Source organism: Trichosurus vulpecula, chromosome 3 (genome assembly GCF_011100635.1).
Source record: "Trichosurus vulpecula isolate mTriVul1 chromosome 3, mTriVul1.pri, whole genome shotgun sequence".
Taxonomy (NCBI): domain Eukaryota; kingdom Metazoa; phylum Chordata; class Mammalia; order Diprotodontia; family Phalangeridae; genus Trichosurus; species Trichosurus vulpecula.
The window spans coordinates 157001260-157026645 of record NC_050575.1 but is presented as its reverse complement, the minus strand read 5'-3'; the positions used below and the strand labels follow the sequence as shown (position 1 = coordinate 157026645).

The window sequence follows — 25386 nt, the reverse complement described above, 5'->3', positions numbered from 1 at the left end:
AGTAGGCCGAATGATAATTATCCATTGAGACAGAGAGAGTCCGGGATAATTGAAGAGCTGTGTGGAGAGGGGATGGGGTACAGATATTCAGATGGACAGTGGGAGTAATTGAAAGTGGAGGATGTTCCTAATACATACTCACCATAGGCTAGAGACTTGCCTTGCTCGCTGGTCTGTTTAGGAAGTGATCCAATGGAAAAGAACTTGCCCAACTGTGCCTACCCTAGGGCACTGATGGTACCTGGTGACCTTATCTGCTCTTCAGTTCTTTCTTCCCCCTGCTTCATCATTCACTGCCTGGCAAACTGATTGCTTTGGGGAGTTTCCTGTTTGAGTGTTGTTTCCTTGTTATTTGTACTTTAATGATGGATTTTGTCTTTATATAAAGTTAATTTTATCTCTTTCTAAGTGAGTGTTTGTTAGTGGGTATGGACAAGGGGGAGATATGCAGTGTCTAGCTGGAATTTTACAGTCTACCACAGGGCAGAGGGGTCAATTTCTGCTCAGCGATTACAGGAAAAATTCTTCTCTGGTATCAGGGTTCAAAGTTTTATTATCTTTCATGAATAATCAGCATTAATCAGCTGGCTGAAATAGCTGGGGAGAATATCTGGAGGTGCCCTTGCTCTAGTGACTAAGAAAAATGAGATTATTCTGAGGCCTCTAGCGACTCCTAAAGGCTTCAAATGGGAGCGTCCTCCTAGGGGGAAAAATCAGGGCCTTTTCTCTGATGGGAAGCACATAGACACTTTCATCTTTGTTTTTGTGTTTTTTTCCAAACTTTATCTTCATATTAGCTTCCAATGAATTGACCCACTCCACTCCACTCCTTCCCTCCATATGGTTATTAATGCTTGCTAAATGATGATGCTAAAGCAAAAATATTAGCTTCCATATAATTGCTTCATATGTTGTAACTGTATTTGTATGTTGCCTGGCTGAAATGAATTGTTTGGTGGGTTATGAGCTGTTCTTTGGTTACTGGCTAAATCCTGCCATTAGGGATGGAAATCATGAATTTCTGAGCATGATTCTGGGAACAAACTATCATCTTGCTAATGTTAATATTCATAAGGGATTAATAGTAGGAGTAGAACTCAAGTATAAGATTTTTTAAAAATAAATGATTGTTTTTTAAGAATTATATATTTTTCCATCGGTAAAAATCCAACTTCTTATGCGCTTCCCTATCTTCTCTCCTCACCAAGTTTGAGAACTTCAGAAAACAAAACCCATTACAAACATATAGAGTCAACCAAAACAAATATCCACATTGTCTATAACCAAAACTACATTTGTCTCATCCCATTTTTTGAGTCCTTCACCTCTCTATCAGGAGGTGGGTAGCATATTTTATCATTATTCCTCAAGAATAATGATTATCAACGTTTAAGTATAATGCAAAAGAGAAGAGGAACATTAGGATCACCCACATAGGGATATCAGTCCACTTCACTCTAAAGATGTGTTTCCAGATCCAGGTGAATACTCAAACATAGCAGACAAAATACAAATATGGGATACTGTCTGGGTATCAGTCTATGATTTTCCCTTTGAGGAGGAGAAATGATGGAATGAACTTGTGACATTTAATAAAGGAAGATGAGGCACAGCACAGCACAAAGGCACAGAACAAAATGTGAGGCCCAAGTTAGTCATGACATTTGGGTTGACACCTATATGGTAAGATGCTTGCCATGAGGAGCAGGCTAGACTGTTCATGTGCAAGTGATGCCAAGTCTGTACGCTCTCTGGTGAAAGCCCTACTATGCTTAATGAAACAGTGGCTACCCCGCCCCTACATCAGAGAGATGGCATCGTGGCAGTGGGGATAAAGTCCAAAGCTATTTCTGCTTTGTTAGTCAGAAAGAGAATTCAACAAAATTTCAAAATGGAGCTTTGGGATGGACCTCTGAAGCTGATACTGGGGCAGAGATGATAAAAAGATGCCCAACGTAAGGACTTGCTCAGAAAATGACCTGAGGCCTCTAGTAGAGATCAGAACCAAGCTGGCTAGAGAAGAGCTAAAGGGTTGGTAGGACTCAGACTTGAGTAAGATATACTGTTTGATGGAAAGGTCCAAACCCCCCCCCCCCATCTGAACATCGGAGGGAGCCAAAGGAAAGAAACCCTGATATCATGTGTCTAGAATGTTTAAATTATTTTGGGACATTCTATGACTCCTAGGAATCAGTGAAGATGGTACTGGGAGAGACTGGGAGTATCATCCAGCAAAGGGCCACCCTCCCAATTTGGGGGACTGGTGGACACAAACTCAGTGAGTAGGCAAGAATAGTGTGGGAAAGGATAATTTCCCCTGATACAGAAAATATAAACAGGTTGAACCAAGTGGCCAAAGGACTGGTAGGCTGGAATGACTTGAGGACAGCCCTAAACAATGAAATAGCAAATGAGTGACATTGATCACTGAACAGGCTGATGAAGTAATGGAAAAGGCCAGGGGAAAAAGCGTCACCTCAAGAACATATGCTTGTGCATGGGCCAAGGAAACTAATCGGGAGAAGTGGGGCGAGAGGAGGGAATAGCCAGCAGGCACAGGGTCAACTAAGGAAACATAAAAAAATCTGGTGAGAAGTGAACCTACCCAGGAGCAAACCCATTCTAAGATTATCCCTTCCACATTGCTACTTTCCCCATCGCAGTTTCAATATATCACAGGTTAGAATAAAAAATTAAATGGGAATTTTTTGGGAGTTTTACAGAAGCTTCAGATAACACAGAAAATTTTAGAAATTCATATACATATGGTATTATATAGCATCAACATATTTATCTTTTAATACCATAATAATTCAGACCTTCTCTGGTATGAAGGGAGGACCAAAAAATTTTACATGGATTTTCCAGATCTTGGGCATACCGTGCCACACCCCTGCCCCCACAATGTGGAAGGGATAACTATGATAGGAAGGTAATGAGATGAAGAGGTTGAGGTAAACCAGACTGACATGAAAACATCATCATTAAAAGAAAGCCAAAAGGGCAGAATTTACTTCCGGTATAACTGGAGAAGATGGCCATACTTACTTTAGGCTATGAGCACTTAAGAACAGAATGCAACTTTGGTGATAAAAAAAAAAAAAAAAAAAAACAAAACTCGAGGGCTTAAGGATCTGCTTTGGGGAAAAAAGTGAGGTCAGAGCAGGAAGTCACAGGTCCCCACACATGATGAGCATGACCTCATCTGCAATTCCTAGTGAGCCTTTTCCATCTGATAGCACAGAAACAGAAAAACAGGAAGTATAAAGTTATCTTTAAAAGCACCCATGCTGATGGACAGAGAGATGTAAACAAAGATTGTCTCATATATGCACTGATGTTGGACTATGCTGATCCAAACGAACCTATTGTCCTATATACTGATGCCAGCCTGAAGGGACTAGAAGTCCTGGACCAAGAAAGTGATGATCAAACGAAACCAGTGGCATTTGCCAACAGCCAGATTCTTTAACCCTACGTGCAAGCTAGAGATCCTGGCTTTGATGTGGGCTGTAACTGAGAAGTTCAGAAACCATACAGTTATCCCTTCCACATCATGAGAGCTAGAGGTATGGCATTCTCATGATCTGGAAAATCCCTGTAAAATCTTTTGGCCCTCTCTTTGTACCAGAAAAGAAATCTGAATTTTTTCTTTTTCTTTTATGGAATGTTTACAGTTCCTTATTGTAAAATTTGGGTTATCATATAATACTAAACATATATTTTATCCATTTTGGAGTTTCTAAACTTTTTCTAGGCTGTCTGCTGACCTTTGTGTATCATCTGCTGCTTTGCAACCCCCCCCCCAAATTCCCATTAATTTCTTATGCCAACCTGCGATATATCAAAACCACAATGGGGAAAGTCGTGATGTGGAAGGGATAACTGCATGCTGAGTGAACTTGCAAGCATGGATTGTCAACAACTCTCTGACATAGTCTGACCAAGTTAGATTCTGTTCTCCAGAGATAGGTGACAGCACTATTAATACAGCATTCACTACCAACCAAGGAAGCCCCATGTGGATGCAGATGGCCTCTCCAGAAGCCCACGGAACACCAAAGCTATGATGATACCTGAAGAAAGAGTGAAGACCATGCATGGGAGCATCTACAGAACTGGATTACAAAGCAGATGGAAGAATGATTGAAGGTTGGGGATGGTCACCAGACAGCATGCCAATAACCTTGTTTCATCGAGCCAAGCTTTTTAACCTATGCATGAGTAGCAACGAGAGTAAGCCAATGGCTGCCAAAGAACTAAATAAAGTGATAGAAGCCAAGAAGTGGGGTGTGATAGCAACAGACTCTCAAGGCACCAATCTCTTTAATGCATTTTATTGTTGAGACAATGGCAGAAGTTAGAGCCATGTGATAGATTACCATACCAGACTGTCACTGGTCCCATATGTGGTACCAGGAAGCAAGTGGTACTATTGCTACACAATGCACACTACTCTATGGCCATGAAAGTGTTATATGTTGTCTTTGGAGGGCATATTGACCAAGAAAGGGCCCTAGAGGTAGCAGGAAACAGATTTAACTGATCCAAGATGGCTTCACATGTCACCAAGAAGTGAGACTTATATTCACGGTATATACGGCAAAGCACTACCAACTCACATGACCTATTTGGAAATCCTAACTATAGCAAACTTTTGGTGCTTGTCTGCATTGCCTAACCCTGGAAGGAAAGGAAAGAATACAAGTCATATATTGGTAGTGATTAGCCAATTCACAAGATATGTATGAGCATACCCAACCAGAACACTTGCACTATAAAGTATTAGGGGAGATACTTCTCAGTATATAGGCCTCCCACCAATATCCATTCAGATCAAGGCAAAAACTTTGAAAGTATTCTGCTGAAGAAGATGTTAGTTTTGGTCAGCACTGGAAAGTAACAAAACCGTAACATCCTTAAGGGGACCCACAACCTGAATCCTTCAACTGCACACAGATCATAAAAGAGCCACCGAGACCAGAAGAAAAATTGAGTGGAGTAGGCATGTGGCTGTATTTGTACATATTATACAGTTCTGCCTGGAATGACCCACAGGTTTTCTATCCTACCTGTTGATGCATGGGTATGTCACACTCAGTTGACTGAATCTGACCTTGTCTGCATTCCCAAACCCTGAACTGAAGCTGACCAGATGTATGCACTCCCAGCCTCTGACTACTCTGTAAAAGTCCTAAACTCTCCCCTCCAGGATTCCCAAGCTTTCTCTATGACTTTCAGTAGTTATGCAAAACAACTTACCTTGTGAAACCATAGAATGTTCTAAACCCCTTACACCTGCAGCCCCTTTCCCTCTGCCTAACTTCTCCCACCTGCAGCTTGGCCGGTCCCTCTGCCTTAGGACTCTATATAAAGCCTGTTCCCAGCCCCCTCCTTAGGTACTCCACCACTTGCTATGTGGCACTTCAAAGTAGCTCCCTTGCCTTGATTAAAGACCTCGATTTTGCCATCCTGGATGTTTTCTCTTGAATTCAAACTGACAGGTAGGAACCAAGACTGCCTGTCAACTTGTGTTTTGGACTTCGAGAAGGAAGAGATTGTGGATACCCACAACCAGTGTATCTTTCCACCTAGCAACATCAGCACAAAAGAATGACAAAAAAAAATTGACAGTGCAATGCCCAAGTTCATTTTCAAGACTTTCAACAAGGTGAGAGTTCTGCTGAAAAACCTTAATGTTAACAGGACATACAAGTTAGCAGAACACACTGAAAGCTCCTCTACATCTTGTGGACAGGCTGGGCAACGTTCCTGTTTACACCAGTTAGTCCCAGATATTGGGTGGGGTGAAAGAGGAGTGGAGTCCCGTAAAGACAATTCACCACAATCATTTATTGTCAGCTGGTGAATGAGTTCGACTCCCTGATGGAGGCTGATGGTACTCATCTCAGTAAAAGAGACTTCAAGGTCAATGCTGCTTCCTTTACAATTTGCTTCTTCTCTTCCTGTTGATAATCAGGTCCATATTTTGTTCCGAAGGTTGTCTCTAGCACCACGGGGAGACAGGTGAAGGAGATTTGTGTGCTTTTTCTGCCCTTGGGAAACCAAATTTTTATTGGGGGAAGGACAAGTGCAAAACTGTCTTTACATATGAAATAATTAGGAGTCAGAACAGAGGCAGCCTTGCCTAGGGAACAGAGGGCTGGCCTCAGTCTTTTGGATTTGGGTTCAGCGCCTGCCTCTGATATAAACTAGCTGCTTTTAACCTTGGGTCCACAGACTCCAAGTGGTCTGTGGATAGAATTCAGAGGATCATGAACTTAGACGGGGGGAAATACATCTTTATTTCAACAGAATCGGTTTTCTTTGTAATCCTATGTATTTTGTTTTATTAACTTAAAAACACGATTCTGAGAAGTGGTCCATAGACCTCACCAGGCTGCCGGGGCGGGGGGGGGGGGGGGGGCCGGGGAGGAGGGGCAGGGGAGGGGAATGATTCGGGGTAAGCTGGGGCTCTTGAGTCGGAAGTTAAATTGTTAAACTTTCTCAAATATTTACACCTGCGAATTCCGGAAACACTGCAAATCAGGACTTGAATTATTGTTTTGTTGCTTGACTTAACTTAAAGTGATAATGAAGGAAATGTTAATAATGCAGATTAAACTTGAAGTACGTCGTGGTTGCATCCCCCCCCGCCCCCAGCTAGTTGTTCAAATATTTACCAGAAGTGGCATGGTGTGTGATAAAGTAAAAGTCAAATGAAATTCTGAGCACTACCTATGTCTGCGGGTTATATTTCCTACTGATTCATAAAATGTTATTTAAATCTCCCCACTCCTGGTTTCCTCTGCTACTGACTAGCTGTGTGACCCTGGGCAAGTCACGTCCACTCTCTAGACCTCAGTTTCTCCCTGTGTAAGAAAAGGGGGGGGGGGGGGGGCGGAGCTGCACTCGGTGGCATCTAAGAACCCTGACAATTCAGACAATCTGATTTTTATAAATGCAGAAACTTTCTCTCCCTCTCCTGCGCGATCCAGGAGGCGAACCTATTAATTGACAAAGTATAACTTCGCATATGTTGCAATGATTTGCATAAAAGTGTCTGCAGAAAACGCATCAGTCCCTTTTCTACTGTTTTCATGCCCTCACTGTAAGTTTTTTGGCATTGGGTGCAACACACCCGGACCCAAGACGTCCGAGGACCCATTCCTGCTCCAAGATGCCCTTTCGGGTCTTTTCTCGGTTCGCAAAGCTCTTGGCTGAGCAGATGTCTGCAGAGCACGTAAATTACAGTCCACATAGGCTTCGGCCATAGCTTCCCAAGGCTTTTGGCACCACGTACTTCTGCCGCAGTCAGGATGGCCGAGCGGTCTAAGGCGCTGCGTTCAGGTCGCAGTCTCCCCTGGAGGCGTGGGTTCGAATCCCACTTCTGACAATAACGTGGCTTTTGCTTTTGTCGGGGTTCCGAGAGAGTGGTCAGACGTTAGACTTCCACCTCGGTTATGTGAAGTTGCCACACTCCACTTTGCACTACGAGAATTACAGGCACCTATCCCAAGTTTCGCGAAAGAACGGATTAAACCCAAGAACGCCAGAGCCAAGACCAGCCCCTCAAAAGTTTTAAAATAAACTATGAAGCAAAAACGCGGAGTTGTCAGAAGTGGGATTCGAACCCACGCCTCCAGGGGAGACTGCGACCTGAACGCAGCGCCTTAGACCGCTCGGCCATCCTGACTTCCTGCAACGCGCCTCTACTGCCTTCTCTGTTGTAGAGAGCGTAGTGGGATGTGCTGCATTAAACGTTAGTGGCCCCTGCTGGAATCCCATGGTACACACAAGTGTCCTGATGTCGCAAGCCCAGACTAGGTTCCGCCCCCCGGGCCCTCCCTTCCTCGCCGGCTCCTCTCGGCGCCAGCCCGTCTGGCCCTCCCCCTGGGGACAACAGCGGGAGGTGCATGAACACTTCCTCTCTCCCCAACGAACACGACTGCGCATGGAAAGAGATCTCTTCACTGCAGCCTCATATGCACCCCTGTATAATTTCGCTCTGCAGAAATCCCAACCCTTCAAAAAGCACGGATTATACTGAATTCAATCAATACGGGGGAGACACAAAAATGCAAAGGAATTGAAAGCTTACTCTGTGCCAGATTCCATAGTAGCAGGGATACAAACCTAGACACAGTTGCACCCCAAAGCAGATGTGATTTTTTTTTCCGCCTCTAAAGCACCACGACCCTTTGCAGTTCTTGGACAAATAAAGAAGTTGGACTAGTTATTTCTAAGATTCCTTCCAGGACAACAAATACTAATTAAGCACCTACTATCAGGCATGGAAAGAGACAGTGTCTGCCCTTAAGCAGTTTGCGACTGAGATGTAAATGGCGGTAATTGTGGATACAGGAGATACACAGATAAATATAAAGACCACATAATTTGGGGGCGCAGAGAAATAAAAGCGGATTTAGCGGGGGGGGGGGGGAGGGGCAGGGGGAGTCACTGAGCTTACCCTTGAAGGAAGATGATGCGCTTGATAAGACCGGAGCGTGGCGTAGTGGAAAGAGCTCTGACTTTGGCCCTGGAAAATCGGCGTGTTCAAATCCCGTCTCTGGTGCTCCCTGGCGAGCGCAGACAGTCGTCGATTCAATTTGCTGGTTGCTAGTGATGCACAAAGGAACTCCCAAGTTTGGGAAATGTTTGGAGGGCAGCCCCATGTATAGAGCCAGACCTTGAGAGGCCCCAAACGCCGGAGTGGCTACCTTTAAACGTCGGAAACAAGATGTTCGAGCAGAAGAATGCATGTGGTCAGAACTGTTCTTTCAGAAGATAATTTTGGCAGCACGTAGTTCAGGTTCCAAAAGAGAGAGTAGAAGCGAGGAGGTCAATTGGTAGACCCCTGCATATAGTCCAGGGGAGAAGCGATGCACGCCAGAACTATGGGGAGGTGGGGGGGAAGAGGAAGGGGGAGAGACAACAACTCTTAAAATACGTGCCGAGATGATTGGTAAGAGTGGTACCCTCCACAGAAACAGGAAAATTTGGAGAAGGCATAGGGGAGATGAAAATGAGTGTCTTTTGGCCCTGTTGAGTTTGAGATGTCATTGGCAATGAAGGGCTGGAGCTCTGGAGAGAGAACACAGTTGTGTAGGTAGATTGTGGAATCACCTCTATAGACATGATGATTGAACTCATATGACTGCAAGGAGGAATGTAAAGAAAGGAGACTTTTTTTTTGGAGGGGAGAAGGGAAGGCAATTGGGGTTAAGTGACTTGCCCAAGGTCACACAGCGAGTAAGTGGGTCAAGTGTCTGAGGCCATATCTGAACCCAAGTCAGTCCTCCTGACTCCAGGGCTGGTGCCCTACTGACTGCACCACCTAGCTGCCCCAAGAAAGGAGACTTCTAATAAAGTGACCGAGTTGAGTGATCCTGATTAAGCCCAAGCCTCCTGTACCTCAAAGCAATGGCAAACATGAAGGAAGAAAGGAAGGAAAATTAACAGGGGAAAAAAAGGGGAAATGAATAACCAAAAAAGAGATCCCACAAAGTGAATAAGTGCCAGAGAGTAAAAGAAAACGGAGAAATCTGTAGTAAATACAAGACTGCAACAGTGCCAATAAACCCCTAGAAGGGAGAACAGACCGCTAGAACTTTCAGAGTGGTTTAGAACCTTAAGGAGAGCTATGAAGGGAAATCTGACATTTATAAGATTGGAAAGAAGATCACTTAAAAAAAAACAAACAAGAAAACAAACCTGAGAATTTCCACCAAAAAAAATATATAATGGATAGTCGAAGTAGGACAACATGGAGCAGGATGGCTCAGACACTATGTAAAAAGCAGAATTGGAAGAACAAATGATAAAATAAGATTTTTTTTTTAAAAAAGCAAAATTTGAAGAACCCCACCCCCCCCAGGCTCTATAAACCCAGAGGCAGCATGATATTGTAGGTAGTCAAGAGTTAGCAAGACCTAAATTCGAGTCCTGCCTCTGACACATCTTGCTTAGGGGCTACTGGGCAAGTCATTACCTCTAGTCCCCAAACAACTTTCTAAGACTACGAATTGCAGAACAGTTGATGATCTGCCTTAGAAAAGAGTGTCCTTGGCAGAGATTTTTGCACTTGGATGAAATCACAGGTTCAGACTTTCTCACACCATTAAAAAAAAAATCAACCGGACACTGCTGCTTGAGTCTCTTTTTTTAATTAATTTTTTTTCCGATGAAAATCTTCTTTCTTTCCCTCATCTCCCCCTGTCCATAACATTGACAAAGCAATAAAAATTAAATCCCTGTTACAAAAATGTATACTCAAGCAAAATAATTTCCCTTATTGACCATGCCCAAAAATTTGTGTCTCAATTTGCACCCTGTGGTATATTGGCAATCAAGATGGGCACTTAGCACTTATTCAACCAAGTGCCCTTGAAGAGTTTGGCCTTTATTTCTTTGATTAAATTAGGAGTCCTCAATGACCTCCTTGCCTCAAGGGAAAGCCTAGTTTACATGGGTTTGAGTGACATGTTTGTGACATCAGAGACCATGTGGGTTTAAGTCCCATTTTTGTGACGCTTTTAAGTCACATGGGTGAGTTGCCGGTGTGACTCACCTTTGACCCTGAACAAGATATGTAAACCCAGAGGTTGGCTTTCTCCTTTGGAGCTCTGAGCCACAGCAGGAGTGGCACATGACTCTGGGCCAGCTGTTGTTATAAGCTCCCCCGTTTTGGAGAAAACTCAGATGTTGATGCTTCTCTGGTAATTGTATATTGTGATTTTGTCAGATGGAAATCTGTCTGTTGATCCATGTTTATTCACTCTGTTTGTATTTGCTCTGAAGCTCAGGGTGCTGGCTTTTCCCCCTGAGTTGAGTGAATGATATTTGTAAGTTGGATTAAAGTAAGATTGTTAACCCCTTAACGTTGCTTTCCTTAGTAAAGCAGATCTAAAGAACCTGTGGTTAGCCTGTTTCTTTGTGAGTCCTCTAAAATGATGGTTGGTCATTGTCTTGATCAGAGTTCCTAAGTCTTTCAAAGTCGTTTGTCTTTACAATATTGTTATTATAGTATAAAACATTCTGGTTCTGATCACTCTGCATCAATTCATATAAGTCTTCCCAGGTTTCTCTGAAACCATCTACTTACATCTGTAACCCCAGTCTCATTGTTATGAGACTCTTAATTGGTGGAGATCAGTGCCCTGCATCTACATGAGGGATGGGGTAGAGTTGGCAAGAGAAGGAGAGTTCCAGTCTTTTCAGTAATTGTACCCACTTCGAGTCTCTTGGGGTTCTATGGTTGCTTCAAGGGCTTCTTGCTTCAAAAAAGAAAAGATGGAAGCTGCCAGCCTCACTTCAGGTTGCTGAAGGAAAAGACCCTGGAGTGAAGCTGACGTGAGAACTGACAGTCTCCATCATGTCTTCAGAGAACTTCCGCTTGGGTGAGATCTAGGACTCTTTCTCTCTTGGTTGGACTGAGCTACCTTGCTCCCAGTGAGAAAGCTCTTTCATTCTGTAGTGTTTGGTATACATTCTCCTATGTATATGTTCTCTGATTTCTGCTTAGTTATCAAATTGAATAAATGGATTTCTTTGATATTCCTGTGTGTGTTCCTTGTGGCATTGGTGTTTGATGGGAAGGGAGTCAAGCCCTTGGGATATAAAACTTGGGATGGTCCTGCTTCTTTCATTAATAAAGCAATGAGAAGAAGTTAGTTTGAATCTGAAAACCGTATCCCCCTAAACTAATAATATTTAGGAGAGTAGATAGATGTGATTCAAGCCTAGTATCCCTTCTCTCTGAGGAAAATAGAGTGGTGGCCTCTGGCCCCAAATTCCTGCTTCTCCTCCTGGCAGGAATAAAAGTCTTCTATGGAGAGGGGGTGAGGAAGAAGAGACTAGAAATGTCTATTCTGCCTCCCTTTAAGCCACACAATGACACCCCTATGCCATATATGGGGGACAGCCCTTACCACAATTTATTACAGCACAATACTATGCTATCACATTCATATACCATAACTTGTTCAGACAACTTATGGACACCCCCTTAGTTTCTAATCCTTTGCTGCCACAAAAAGAGCTACTATAAATATTTTGTATTTATAGTTGTCCTTTTCCTCTATCCTTAATCTCTTTAGGATATAAACCTAGTAGTGGTAATGATAGGTCAAAGACCCTACACAGTTTAATAGCTTTTTGGGCTTTGTTCAGAATTGCCTTTCAGAATGGCTAGATCAGTTCACAGTTCTACCTGTCGTCCATTAATGTACCTGTTTTTGCACAGCCCCTCCAGCAGTTGTCACTTTTCTCTTTTATCAACTTTGCCAATCTGAGGGGTGAGGTGGAAACTCAGACTTATATTAATTTGTATTTTTTCTAATTATTAGTGATTTAGAGCAGAGGTGTCAAACACACCCAGTTACATGAGGCTAGTACCTATTGAACCAGATTAAACTGAATTAAGTTAAATAGAAATTGAGAAATATTACACAAAATAAATAAAAACACAACAGAACATAGATAATGTTAATATGTGGTTTTCTAAGTCAATATGCTTCCATAGCTTAAGTGCACCACCTCCACATGATCCCCATTCCTTCTCCCTCTCCACCCCCAACACCCAGCTGCTAGTGCCTCCTTTCCTGAAAAAAAAAAAAATTTACCTTGTGTTTACTTCATGAATATTTTGCATCTACTTCACAGAAACCGCAGGAGTTGAGAGTTGGAAGGGATCTCAGTGTCCAGCTAGTCTCATCTCTACAAAGAAAAGAATCTCCATTATTACATATCTGATAAATGAATATTCAGCCTTTGCTTAAAGACTTCCAAGATTGGAGGAACTTATCACCTCTGAGGGCAGCCCATCCTACATTTTGTGTGAGGTAGTGAGGAAATAAAATGTGAAGACTTCGCAGGGAATATATATGTATAAATATATATTTATATCTATTCATATTCATATCTATACTTAGAAATGTTTAAAAATCAAGAAACAGGGAAATAGGGAAGTGCAAAATTCTAAGGCTGTGAGAGTCCGATTACTCAGCCTCTGGGAAAGTTTCTTTTTTTTTTCTCCTAAACTTTTTATTCTTTCTTCTGGTTCTGGTTTAAAGATTTACTAAGTAAGAATAGGGTCACTGTGACCTGCTTTCCTTTACTGTAAAAGTACTGTAAAAGGATGGAAAGAGTCTCCCCCTCCCCTTATCTTATTCTCTTTCTTTAGATTTATAGATGTCACCTCAGTTGTAATCATTAACTAAGGGAATGGGAATTGGAATTTCTGTGCCTTGATTTCCTGGTTCTTTGTCTAGTTTTTCCTTGCTCAGATTGTAAGCCTGCCTCCCAGCCAGTGGTGAGAAGGGTCAGAGGTGGGCGGGAATTCTCTTGCATTAGGTATAATTATTGGTGCTTTGTTCCTTGTGCTTTTGCCTCCCTTGCTAGATCTGTTCTGGCAGGGGACACCCTATTCTCGTGAGAATCGAATAAAATTTTATTTCTGTTCTCACCTTGAGATGGCTTCTTATTAGAAAATAATTTTTATTATTTGGTGAGAGTCTTTCATCCCACACAATTTGGAACATTCGAGTGTTAAGAAAATTTTTGCTGACATCAGGAATTTTCCCCTTTGGAACTTCTACCCACTACTCCTGATCCAATCACTCTAGAAAACAATTTATAATGGTGCAGAGAAAATATCTATAGCCTTTTACCCAATAATCCCACTGCTAGGGATATGCTGCAAGGAGATGAAAGAGAAAAAGAAAGGTTCTATATACACCAAAATATTCATAGCAGCATTTTTTTTGTGCATGTGGCAGCAGAGAATTAGAAACAAAGTCTATGCCAATCTGTTACAGAATAGCTAAAAAAGGATGTTGCATGAATATAATGGAATACTACTGTACTTTAAGAATAATATGAAGAATTTGAAGAATCATAGGAAGATATATATGAACTGACCCAGAGCAAAGCAAATAGAACAAAAAATAATATATGCAACGGCTACAGCAATGTAAATAGAAAGAATAAAAATACAAACTGAAATGCTGAGTAATTATAATGACCAAGCTTGTCCCTGAAGAAGAGAAAATGTACCTCTCTCCCTTCTTTGCAGAGGTAGGGGCTTTAGGTATAGAATACTTCATATATTTCAGACTCAATTGATACATGGTTAATTTTGCTAAACTGTTTTTTGTCCTCTTTCTTTTTTATTCTTAGTTTAAAGGGGTGGCTCTCTAGGTAGGAGGGGGGAGAAGGATATATTTGGAAATGAAAATGATATAAAAACAAAATGTATCCAAACAAATTTTTAGAAAAATACCTCTACTCAAAAAAAAAAACCCTTACAAAATCAAAATCAAACATAGCGTAACTATAATGACCAACATTGGTCCTAGAGGAGAGCTAAGAAAGTGTACCTCCCAGCTTTTATTGGAGAAGTGAGGAGATTAAAGCATGGGGTAATAAATAAATGCTTGTTGATTCATCAATCAATCGATTGATTCATATACTGACAGATGCAGTTGCTGTCTTCACTTTGCTGAATTTTTAAAAAAAAATTTATTTTTAAAGTTTTATTTCAAGAAAAGGTTCAACAGGGAGGTGACAGATCTATTTAGAGTGAGCGAATGAACGAAAAGAAAATTTATTAAACAATCGTAATAATGCCTCTTCTTTAATGCCATTTCCACCAATAAAATCATATAAATTTCTGATGTTTAACCATTCCAGGGTACCAAAGACTTTCTTTCTTCAGTAGTTGTGGCTGTCACACCTGCAGAAGCAGTTTTCAGGGGGCATCTCCACAGGAGTTACTTTCCAGAATGATGGCTGGGGGTGCCTTGCTGGAGGCACTGCCATCCCCAAAGCTCCTAAGTTTAGGGTGCCAGGATATATCTATCAGGGGAGAAGGTGGTCAAGGTAGTGGTGGTTTGGTTTTTTAAATAAAATAAATGCCTATTGAATTGAACCGAAATCAAATAAATAAGTAATAATGAAAACAGTTCAGGTACGTATCCTGGGGGGTGAATGATCAGGAAAGAAAGTTGTGGAGGTGGGAGGAAATTACGTCATGCTCTTGATTATGTGAAACTATTTAGAATAAGATTTTTTTTTTTTACAAGAGTTCAGTTTTCACATGGAAGGAACATCCCAAAGTGGTAATGGGAAGCACACCCTTGGGATTATACATATTCAACCATTGGTGAAACTTTACAAAGCTTGAAATTATACAGCCAGGAAACTGGCCCAGCCCTTTCTGCAGGGTGTGAATGGCACTATTAGCAAAAGCAAGGAAGTCTGGGAGGAGAGCACGCAAGAGCTGGGGGAGTGTACTTGACAGATAGTTACAGGGGGACTGTGGGAGTATGTAATTGGGCAAGGAAGGAGGTAGGTGGGGAGGAGGAGTCTGGAGCTGGCACAAAACCCCTGCAGACTCTTTCAGTTCGTATCTCCTTGGTGGTTTTCGCAACTATGTTCAAATCAATCTACAAATGTTGATTAGGGGCCTACTGTGCTGGATGCTATAGAACGATGGTGTCAAACTGAAATAGAAATGGAGACCGCTAAGGATCCATGCTGGCTGCATATCGACTTGGGAAATAGCCTGTTAACATTATCTGTGTTTCATTATATTTTGACTTATTTTGTTAAACATTTCCCAATTTTGATCTGGTTCTGGTGCAGTAGGGAATGTTGTGGGCCAACAGAACGTCAGACACCTGTGCTGTTTAAGAAGCATTTGGGCTCCTCAGGGAAGGCACTGTTGACTGCTTCTAGGTCTATGTCACTTAAGGATGAATCATCTAATTCAATTTATAGTTCACAAGCCCCCATTTCAACTTAATCTCTGCAGAGGCATAGTATTGGTGCTGGTATGAATTCAGTTCAAAGCCTGCCAATTCCAGTTTTGCTGAGTGAAGAGCCATGGCATTTTGCTTGGCCCAGACACCTGCAGCTAAGCATATTATAAGAGTTGAAAGGAATTTTCTCACCAGGATCCAAATAGTAGATATGCCTGGGGCAGTAGTTGCTGAGCGCAGATAAAGGAACTAGATTTGACCTAACGGGTTGTGTTGGTTTTTTTTTTCTTAGCTGTCTGAGTGACGTTGTGAATCTGACTCACAAAAGAGCTAGAATTGCCTTTGGGCTATTTGACTAAAAAGAGCTGTAATCACTCTCCTGCAAGGAAGAGGCTGCACCATAGCTGCAAATTAGCAGAGAATCAGAAGATGGCAGCAGCTCAGTAGAGAATCAATCATGGAGGACCAGCAAATGGAAATGTGGTAGACAAAATAAGCCAACAGATGGCATCTGCAGCTCACAGCACAGTGGATAAAGCAGCTCACAAGTCGGCAAGGAAAGCAGTCCAGTAGATGACATCACCAAGCTGATAATTGATATCAGTAGTGACAACCTCTAAGACAGATGACGACTCAGAAGTACAGCTGTAGAAGAATGAGTTTCTCATGCTATGCATGATTTCTACATGTCTCCTTTCTCCTATCAATATTCTATTATTACATATTCCCCATGGATGTTCCTTTTTCCAGAAGTAATGGGGAGGGATCTGTGAGATAGTATTCACTTGTATATATGAAGTGATTTTCCTTATTTACCTTGATCTTCTGTTTAATTACATGTGTTTTACTTCAGACTAATGTGTCAATTCAAAAAACAATTATTCAATTTAATTCAACAAGTATTTATTGAATATCTTCTATGTATCAGACACAAAGGAAAGGAAGACAGCAGTCCTGTGTTGGGATGAACCAAGGTTTGGAAAATCATAGGGCAGCATGAGAGAAAGGAGAAAAAAATCACAGGTGCTAGATGCTTGGGGACCCAAGAAGGAAAATGAAGTAGACCCTGTCCTCAGAGAACATATATCCTATTTGGGGAATACAACATGTATAAACCGATTTGTTTTTAATTAAATTTTACTTTTTCAATTATCAAGCACTCATTTTTTCTCCCCCTGCCCCCCACCACCAAAAAAAGAAAGCCAAATGTGTAACAAATGTTATGGGGAGAGTCTGGCACATGTGCAGACCCCATCAGCTTTTAAAGATGGCATCTCCATGTGTAGGAAGAGAGGGAGCTACTTCTGGGACAATTATGAAAAGGCACAGACATTTTATAACTGGTTCTGGTTGGCCTGCTGCATGGTTGGGAGAAGCCTTTTTCCATTGGCTCTATAGCTGCATTATCTGTGACCTTCAAAAAGGCCTAAGTCAGCACTAGCCATGGGTTTTTCTGTATTTGCATCTGAGGTGGCAAGATGACCCCTTCACTTCTGGTAAGAGAGCCATGCTGTAAGGGGAAGGGCCACCAGGTCTTCACCTCTGAGACCATATGGCTCCAAAAAATGGTCCTGAATTCATGGCTGCCTTTTCCATTTCTGGTACAAGGAGTAGAGTCTCCAATCTGAGCCAGGAGCTTGAGCCACGGGGATCCCCGAGTCTAGGAATCTAGGACAGATATTGTAGTTAGCCCAGTATTGATGTTCTGATGTAAAGGATTCCAGCTCAGCAAAAGTTTTAAGAGATGCCACCTTTGAACATGAATTTGGTGGGACCAATCTTATGCAGGAACTGAATTAAGTTTTGAACCTAATGCCTCTTCAGGCTATTCCCCAATCCCAGACTGATTAGGGGGATTATGGCCCCAAGGTGTTGATGGAATATGTTTATATATTTGTTCTGTAAAATATCTGTAAAGCAAGTATTCCTTTTTGAAAATCCAATTGTTGTTAAATGGTTAAATGAAACTCCCCCCCTAAAATTAAGGGAAATACAGATGGAGGAGGAGAGGGCCCAAGTCAATGGTAGAAAAGAAAGTCATCTCAATTCTCTAAAGGTAGCTGAGAATCCTAAGGGTGGGCTAGTGAGGGGAGAAATGGACTCAGCCCCCAGACAGTGGGACTGGAGTTAACCATGTTACAAAACTATGCAGTCAAGCAAATCAAATTCTCCTATTGATTGATGTGTGTCTCATTCTGCATATTAGTCCATCTACTCTCATTTAGGAGGTGGGTAGCATTCATCATCAGTCTCAGGAATCATGGTGGGTCATTGTGATATCAAAGTTCTTAAATTCTTAAGATCAGAGTTAAATTTTTTATAATATTGATATATTATACAGTTATCCCATCTACATCACAGGGGTTGGGGTGTGGTGCCCCCCACAATCTGGAAAATCCACATAAAATTTTTTGGCCCTCCCTTTGTACCAGAGAAGAAGTCTAAATTATTATGGTATTAAAAGATAAAATAGGTTGATATTATATAATACTATATATATATTTATGTATTTCTGAGTTTCTAAACTTTTTCTGTGTCATCTACTGGCCTTCACATATTGTCTGCAGCTTCTATAAAACTCCCCAAAATTCCCATTTAATTTCTTATACCAACCCTTGAAACCACAGTGGGGAAAGTCATGATGTAGAAAGGATAACTGTAAAATATTCTCCTGGTTCTTCTCACTTCACTCTGCATCAGTTCATTCAAGTCTTCCTAAGTTTCTGTGAAACTATCTTTTTCATCATTTCTTATAACACAATAGCATTTCATTATATTCATATGCTATAACTTGTGTAGCTATTCCCCAATTGACAGGTACCCCCTTAGTTTCTAGTTCTTTGCCACTATGAAAAGAGCTACTATAAATAGTTTGTACATACTCACTTGTAAGGAAGAGGCCATGGGCTAACTCCCAAAAGAGCCATTATCCACAGAAAGGAATATTTACTATATTTACAGTAAAGCATACTGTACGTACAAAGTACGTACAAGATGATACAAAATCATTTCGAGAGAAAGCGCAAGCAACTGGGTGAATCAGGGAATGGCTCTTGGAGGAGGTGGCATGCTTTGAAGGTGGCTAAGGATTCTATGAGGTAGACATGAATGAATTACAGACATAGGAAACCATCTGTGCCATGGAATGGAAGTGGAAAATGAATGCCATGTAAACAGAACAGTTTGATTAGAACAGAAAGTGCATAAAGCAGAATAAGATGGAACAAGATGGGAAAGGTAAGTGAGAACCAGATTGTGGAGGGCCTTAAATGTCAGGTTAAGGATTTTGTATTTTATTCTAGGAGTGGAAACCATTGCAGGTTTTTGAGTAAAAGGGTAATGTGCTTCTGTCTGTGTTTTAGGGGTATTAATTTGGTAGCTATATGAAGCATGAATTAAAAAGGGAAGAGAATGGAAGTAGAGATACTGAGAGTTTTTTTGAAATAAACTATGAAACAGGTGATGAGGGCCTGAAGTAGAGTAACAGTTGTATGAGTAAAAAGAAGAGGAAGGATGTAAGAAGTAGAAACAAGAAGAGTTGCAGTTGATTGGAAATAGAGGAAGGAGGGTAACAGAGAGAGAAGGGTCAAGAATGGCTCCAAGGTTGTGCCTTGAAGAATGGTGGTCCCTTTGACAAAAACAAGGAAGTTTGGAGGATGAGGAAGTTTTGGGGGAAATATAATGCTTTATTTTGGACATGTTTGAGATGCTGATGGAGCATTGAGGTGAACATGTCTGGCAAGCAAAAGGTAATGAGGGATTGGAGTTCAGGGGAGAGATTTGGGGGTTATTTCCTTAGAGATGATCACTGGGAGCTAATGAGATCACAAAAGAAGAAGGGGGAGGAAAAAAAGAGAAGGCCAAGGGCAGACCCTTGGGAGATGCCCATACTTAGTGAACAGAAGGAAGAGGAAGATCTTGCAAAGAAGACTGAAAAGGAGCAGTCTGAGAGTTTGAGGGAGAACCAGGAGAAAGCAGTGGCACAGAATCCAAGGGAAGAGACTGCGCGCTGAATAGGGTCAAAAAGGGGCTGAAAAGCCAAGTAGAATGACACCTGAGAAAAGGCCACTGAATTTAGCAGTTAAGAAATTACTGGCAACCTGAGAGAGAGAGAGACAGGGAGACAGCAGTTTAAGGTAAGTATTTGGTTCCAAAGTCAGATTACAAAGTGTTGAGAAGCTCATGGGAGGTAAGGAAATGGAGCCAATGAATGCAGACGCATCTTTCTCGGCATTTCGCTATGAACGGGAGAAGAGATATAATGATAGCTTGCTGGGGTGGTGGGGTCAAGTGAAGATTTTTTGAGGAGGGGGGAGACCTGACCAGGTTTGTAGGTAGCAAGGAAAGAGCCAATATAATACATCCAATACATTAAGAGAGAATTATTGAGGAACTACGCTGCTGGGGAAATGGGAAGAGAGGATATCCAGGGGACAGGTTGGCCTTGGCTAGAAAAAGGTTTACTTCATCAGAAACCTGAGCAAAGGAGAAAAGAATGGGGGAAGGTAAAGATAGGCTTTGAGTTGTGGGTTAGGGCAGAAGTGGGTGTCCTGTGATTTGATCTGAAAAAAGAGAAACATCGATGGGGGCTCCTGAGCTATGATCTTGTGATGTGCTGTCTAAATCTAGGGTAGCTTCCAGATTTCCACAATTGAAAGAGGCCTAGGTAAACAGAAAAAAAAAAGATTTAATAATTGGAGGCATGTTATTAGTACCCAGGAGTAAAGTGTAATAAAACTAATTAGAGATAAGCAGAAGCACCCAGAAGAGAAGAAGATTGTTCCACTTTGCTTTCCTTCTCAAATACAGAGGCAGGTCCTAGAGGAATTTTGCTAAACTGCTGGGGGGATGAAGAACCATACTATTAGGGTTTACAGTGGGAGTTCTTAAGTTTTTTGCGTGTCTCTTTTGCCAGACTGGTTAAGCCTACTGTTGGGTATAAAAAGTTCACGAGACATAATTTCTGGGTAATTAATCATTTTAATATGACATGTACAGTCACGCAAAGCATATTGCCATGGTGTGAAAGAAAAGACAGACTGAAAAAAACAAAAACAAGAAGAATAAAGAAAATGTAAAAAATATGCTTCAATCTACATTCAGACTCTATCAGTTTCCAGCCATGAGTAAATAACATTTTTCATCATAAGTCCTTCAAAGTTGTCTTGAATCATTGTATTGCTGAGAATAGCTAAGTCATTCACAGCTGATCATTGTTCCATATTGCTGCTGCTATGTATAATGCTCTCCTAGTTTTGTTCACTGCACTTTGTATCAGTTCATATAAATATTTCCAGATTTTTTTCTGAAACCCTCCTGCTCATTATTTCTTATGGCACAGTAGTATTCCATCCCACTCATATACCATAGCTTGTTCATCCATTCCCCAGTTGATGGGCATCCCCTTAATTTCCAATTCTTTGCCACCACAAAGAGTGAGCTACTAATTTTCAGTGTCATTTCCAACAAACATTGAAATGCACAAGCTCGTGCATTTTCCCTGAGAAGAGGATTACATGTAGGAATTTTGTATTAATGGGACCCCAGATACAGTTATGGACTTTATAAAAATGTAATTGGGAGTCATGGCAGTGACCACCTGGATTCCAGATGGGTCCTGAGTAGTGACCTCAAGTATCTTAGGAGTGTTTGCAACTCTGGCTGAAAGGTATCAAAGGTAGAAAGTATATTAGATCCTCTCTTTGGGAAAACTTCATGAAACTTGCCCTGTAAGTCCCTTGGATACTCTGAACCCCAGATACACTAGGGAAACTCTACCTAGTGGCTGACCTTCTGGAGACTGGCCCTGCTGGCTGCAAAGATGGTCAGAGGTTGATATGAACCAGGGTAGGACCTCTGTGTCTTTTGGATTCAGTCAGCTAGAGATCAATGGAAATGGGGGAAATTCCATCAAAGATAAGAAGTGTGGTGACCTGGAAAAAAAAATCCAGCCAGGCTACTGAAGAGGACTTGGACTCCAGTAGCCACTTGGGATCCTTCACTGGGGAAGGGACAATGATTAAACTGGGAGCTTGACCTTTGTCCAGCCCCAGGGGAAATTAGTAACCAGAGGCATTGGGGCAGAAATAACTACACACCCTGAGAAAGAGATCCCACAATCCCTTTGCTCTCCAGCCCTGACTGAAAAAGCAACCCACTACCATGGAGGGAACAGCTTCCTATCCAAATCTGTCTCCTTAGGCAGATCTTTTAGTTATCACCCTTAACAGATCCTCTGGTTTAGAAGGCCCATTAAAGTTAGATAATTGGCAAGAGAATTACAGGGAATATGGAGCTTGGGGAAGATTCCTTTGCCAGCTTTTGCCTAGGATTCCAGGACTTAAAACCAGCCTCCTGAGATGGATTCCATCCTTAGTAATTATCTCTTATGTCAACATGGCCGTTTTAAACTTTGTCAAAGTCCTTTCACATATTGAATCTCATTTGATCCTCTGACTCACCTATCTTATGGGGATTATTAGGCAAAGTTATTAGGTAAGTTTGAAGATGTTACATCAATATGAGCTTTTCTTATGACCATCTAAGCTGACTTCAATGCTATAAACAGTAATTATAGGAGTCAGGAGACTTGGGTTTTAGTCCCACCTTTACCACTAAGTAGCTTTGTGAGCTTGGACAAATTACTTCTGCTCTCAGTTTCCCCGTCTGTAAAAATGAGGGAATGGGGCTAGACAATCTTGTAGTTCCCTTCTAAGTACAGAATCTATGATAAATGGTCTAAGTATTAAACACCAAAGGGGGAAATATATTTTTTCCCCTATAATTTAGTTTCTTCTATTCCATCGCCACACCTGGGTCTCAGGGCGGGGCAGTGGTAACTGCCACCCATGTTCCCTTCACAAATTAATCAGTTGGTTTTTCTCATAAGCTGAAGTGTAAGGGAACTAGATTTGGAGTCAGAAGCCCTGGCACCCATATATGCCCACACCCACCCTGAACTGTCTCCAGAACTCTTTTGGGCCCTAGGAAAAGTTGGGAGAAAGCGTCTAGAAGGAGTCATCAGTCCCTGGGTTGGGGTAAGTTTTCTTCATAAGTTATTTCAGCTGGGAAAACTGTAGGGAAAGAGGCCTAGTGAACAAAGGCCACTCAATATCCCTGGCTACTCCCTTCCCTGCCCAACCATCCCCAGCATTTTTGAAATAGCATCACAATTAATTAACCCTCTCTCGTTTGGCTTCCTGTAAGAAGTGCCCGATTTAGTTTAAAAAAAAAAACAACCAAGCCAGATGACAAGAATATAACAGGAACTGACATTTTTATAGCACTTTGAGGTTTGCAAAGCCTCTGCATTATCTCATTTGATGCTCCAAATGACCCTGGGGGGAGAGGAAACAGATTCAGAGAGGTTAAACCAATGAGTATCAGGCTTGAGATTTCAACCTAGATGTCTCCTAACTGCAAGCTCAGCACTATTTCTACTGCTCCTACTCTGCCCAGTATATAAAATATACCATCCCCTTATCTTTTCTGCTCTGAGTCCTTTTGTGCTCATAACTCATCCCACACAATGAGCTCTTTCTTACAAGATTGCCTCGCTCTCCAGTTGCCCATACTGTACAATTTAGCACTTCATTCTGTACTGTCTTATTTTCTTATTGTTCCCTGTGTGTCTTGCCTCTAGTGACTTATACATTCTTTGAAACAGAAATGAGATTGGAACTGAAACACAGAGAAAATAAGATATTTTTGTGATTCTTTTAAATATACTTTATTGATATCTCCTGTTTTTATATCACTGACATTTTAACCTGTATACTGCCCACTCTTCCTCCTAGAGGGCCATCCCTTAACAATAGACCTTTTTTCTACTAATTTATTTTTTTATTTTTAGTTTACAACACTCAGTTCCATAAGTTTTTGAGTTCGAAATTTTCTCTCCCTCCCTCTCCCCGCCCCCACCCCCCAAGACAGCACGTAATCCAATATAGGTTCTACATATACCTTCACACTGAACTTATTTACATAACAGTCCAGTTGTAAAGAAGAATTGTAACCAATGGAATGAATCATGAGAAAGAGGAGACGAAACCAAAAAAGATGGAGAAAAAAGAAAGAGAGAGCAAATAGTTTGCCTCAATCTGCATTCAGACTCCATAATTCTTTCTCTGGATGTGCACAGCTTTTTCCATCATGAGTCTTTTGGAGCTGTCTTTGAACCTTGCATTGATGAGAGAAGCCAAGTCTATCAAAGTTAGTCCTTACAGATACTGTGTGTCTGTAGTCGTGTATAATGATCTCCTGGTTCTGTAGCCCTTTTCCTAATAACATTTTTTAAAAAGAGAAAAAAAATCAGCCAAACCTATCAACACATTAAAAATAACCTCATTACTTTTCTTCCCAAGCCCTCTCTGCTTCATAGAGGCAGCTGGTGGAACAGTAGAATGCTGAGCCTGGAGTCAGGAAGGCCAGAGTTCAAATGTGACCTCAGATGCTTTCTAGCTGTGTGACCCTGAGCAAGTCATTCAGCCTCTATCTTAGTTTTCTCAGCTGTAAAATGGGGATAATAAGAGCCTTTACCTCTCAGGGGTGATATGAAGATCAAGTGAGATACGATTGTAAAAAGTGTCCCTCTCCTCTTCCTATACTTCCCATAACTGTTCAGGGGACCCCCATCCTCCCAGTCACCCAGGCTCACAACATAAATATCATCCTCAACTCCTCACTCTCCCTTGTTTCAACAATCCAGCAAGCAGTTGCTGTGGAGGTGAAAAACCAAAAACAACCAGCTCACAGAACGCTGCAAGCCCAGGTCTTTTTGATCTGCTTTACTAAGGAGAGCAATGGTTAAGGGGTTAACAATCTTACTTTAATCCAGCATACAAACACCATTCACTTAGTTCAGGGGGGAAAGCCAGCACCCTGAACTTCAGAGCAAATATAAGCAAATTACAAACAACAGACCAAATACAATTCATAGTTATGAAGAAAACCATCAACATCTCAGTTCCCCGACCTGTGCCTCCAGGAGTGAGAGCCTTAAGCAAATAACTCTGTTCTCTCTTTTTATACATTTTCAGACATCATCGAACATCATCTGACCGACCAGAACTTAGTCTCTTACTACTGGCTCTGGAGTTAGCACCTCCCTTCATTGGCGCCACCTGGAGCCCCACCTTAGTTACCAATTCATACCCACACAGGCTTAACACCTAATAGATAGGGGTTTGGGGCCTGGGATTTAGCACCTAGTAAGGCTCAATCAAAGACACCCAACTTAATTGATATTACATCCCTCAACCGCTACATCCAATCTGTTGCCAAATTCTATTTTACCTTCCTAACATCTCTTGTATACTGTCCTTTCTCTCCTCTGCCACTACCACCACCCTGGTGCAGGCCTTAAGTACCTGGACTATTACAACAGCCTCCTGGTTGGTTTCCCTTCCTGGAGAGGCTCTCCATTTCAACCTATTCTCTACTCAACCATCAGACTTATTTTCCTTAAGTGGAGTTTGACCATATCACACCTCCTCCTCCCCACCCCATTCAATAAACTCCTTATCACTTCTAGCATCAAATATAAAATCCTTCTTGGCATTCACAGCCCTTCCTAACCTGGCCTCTTCCTACCTGTTCAGTCTTTTTTCGCCTTCCTCCCTTCCAT

The 25386-nt window shown here is 41.6% G+C and overlaps 1 protein-coding gene and 2 non-coding genes across 3 annotated transcripts in view; 1 reads left to right on the top strand and 2 right to left on the bottom strand.

Annotated features, from left to right (window-relative positions):
- Positions 1–8743, bottom strand: part of CCL22 (C-C motif chemokine ligand 22) — a 55723-nt gene extending 46980 nt beyond the window's left edge. Inside the window, exon 1 of the mRNA XM_036748228.1 lies at positions 8471–8743. Coding sequence (XP_036604123.1) covers positions 8471–8675 — 205 coding nt within the window. The 5' untranslated portion in view covers positions 8676–8743. The remainder of the gene's footprint in view (positions 1–8470) is intronic.
- On the top strand, positions 7314–7396 carry TRNAL-CAG. Its single transcript has one exon. It is a non-coding gene; the product is annotated as a tRNA-Leu (tRNA).
- TRNAL-CAG lies at positions 7614–7696 on the bottom strand. The gene has a single exon. It is a non-coding gene; the product is annotated as a tRNA-Leu (tRNA).
- Positions 8744–25386: the final 16643 nt, after the last annotated feature.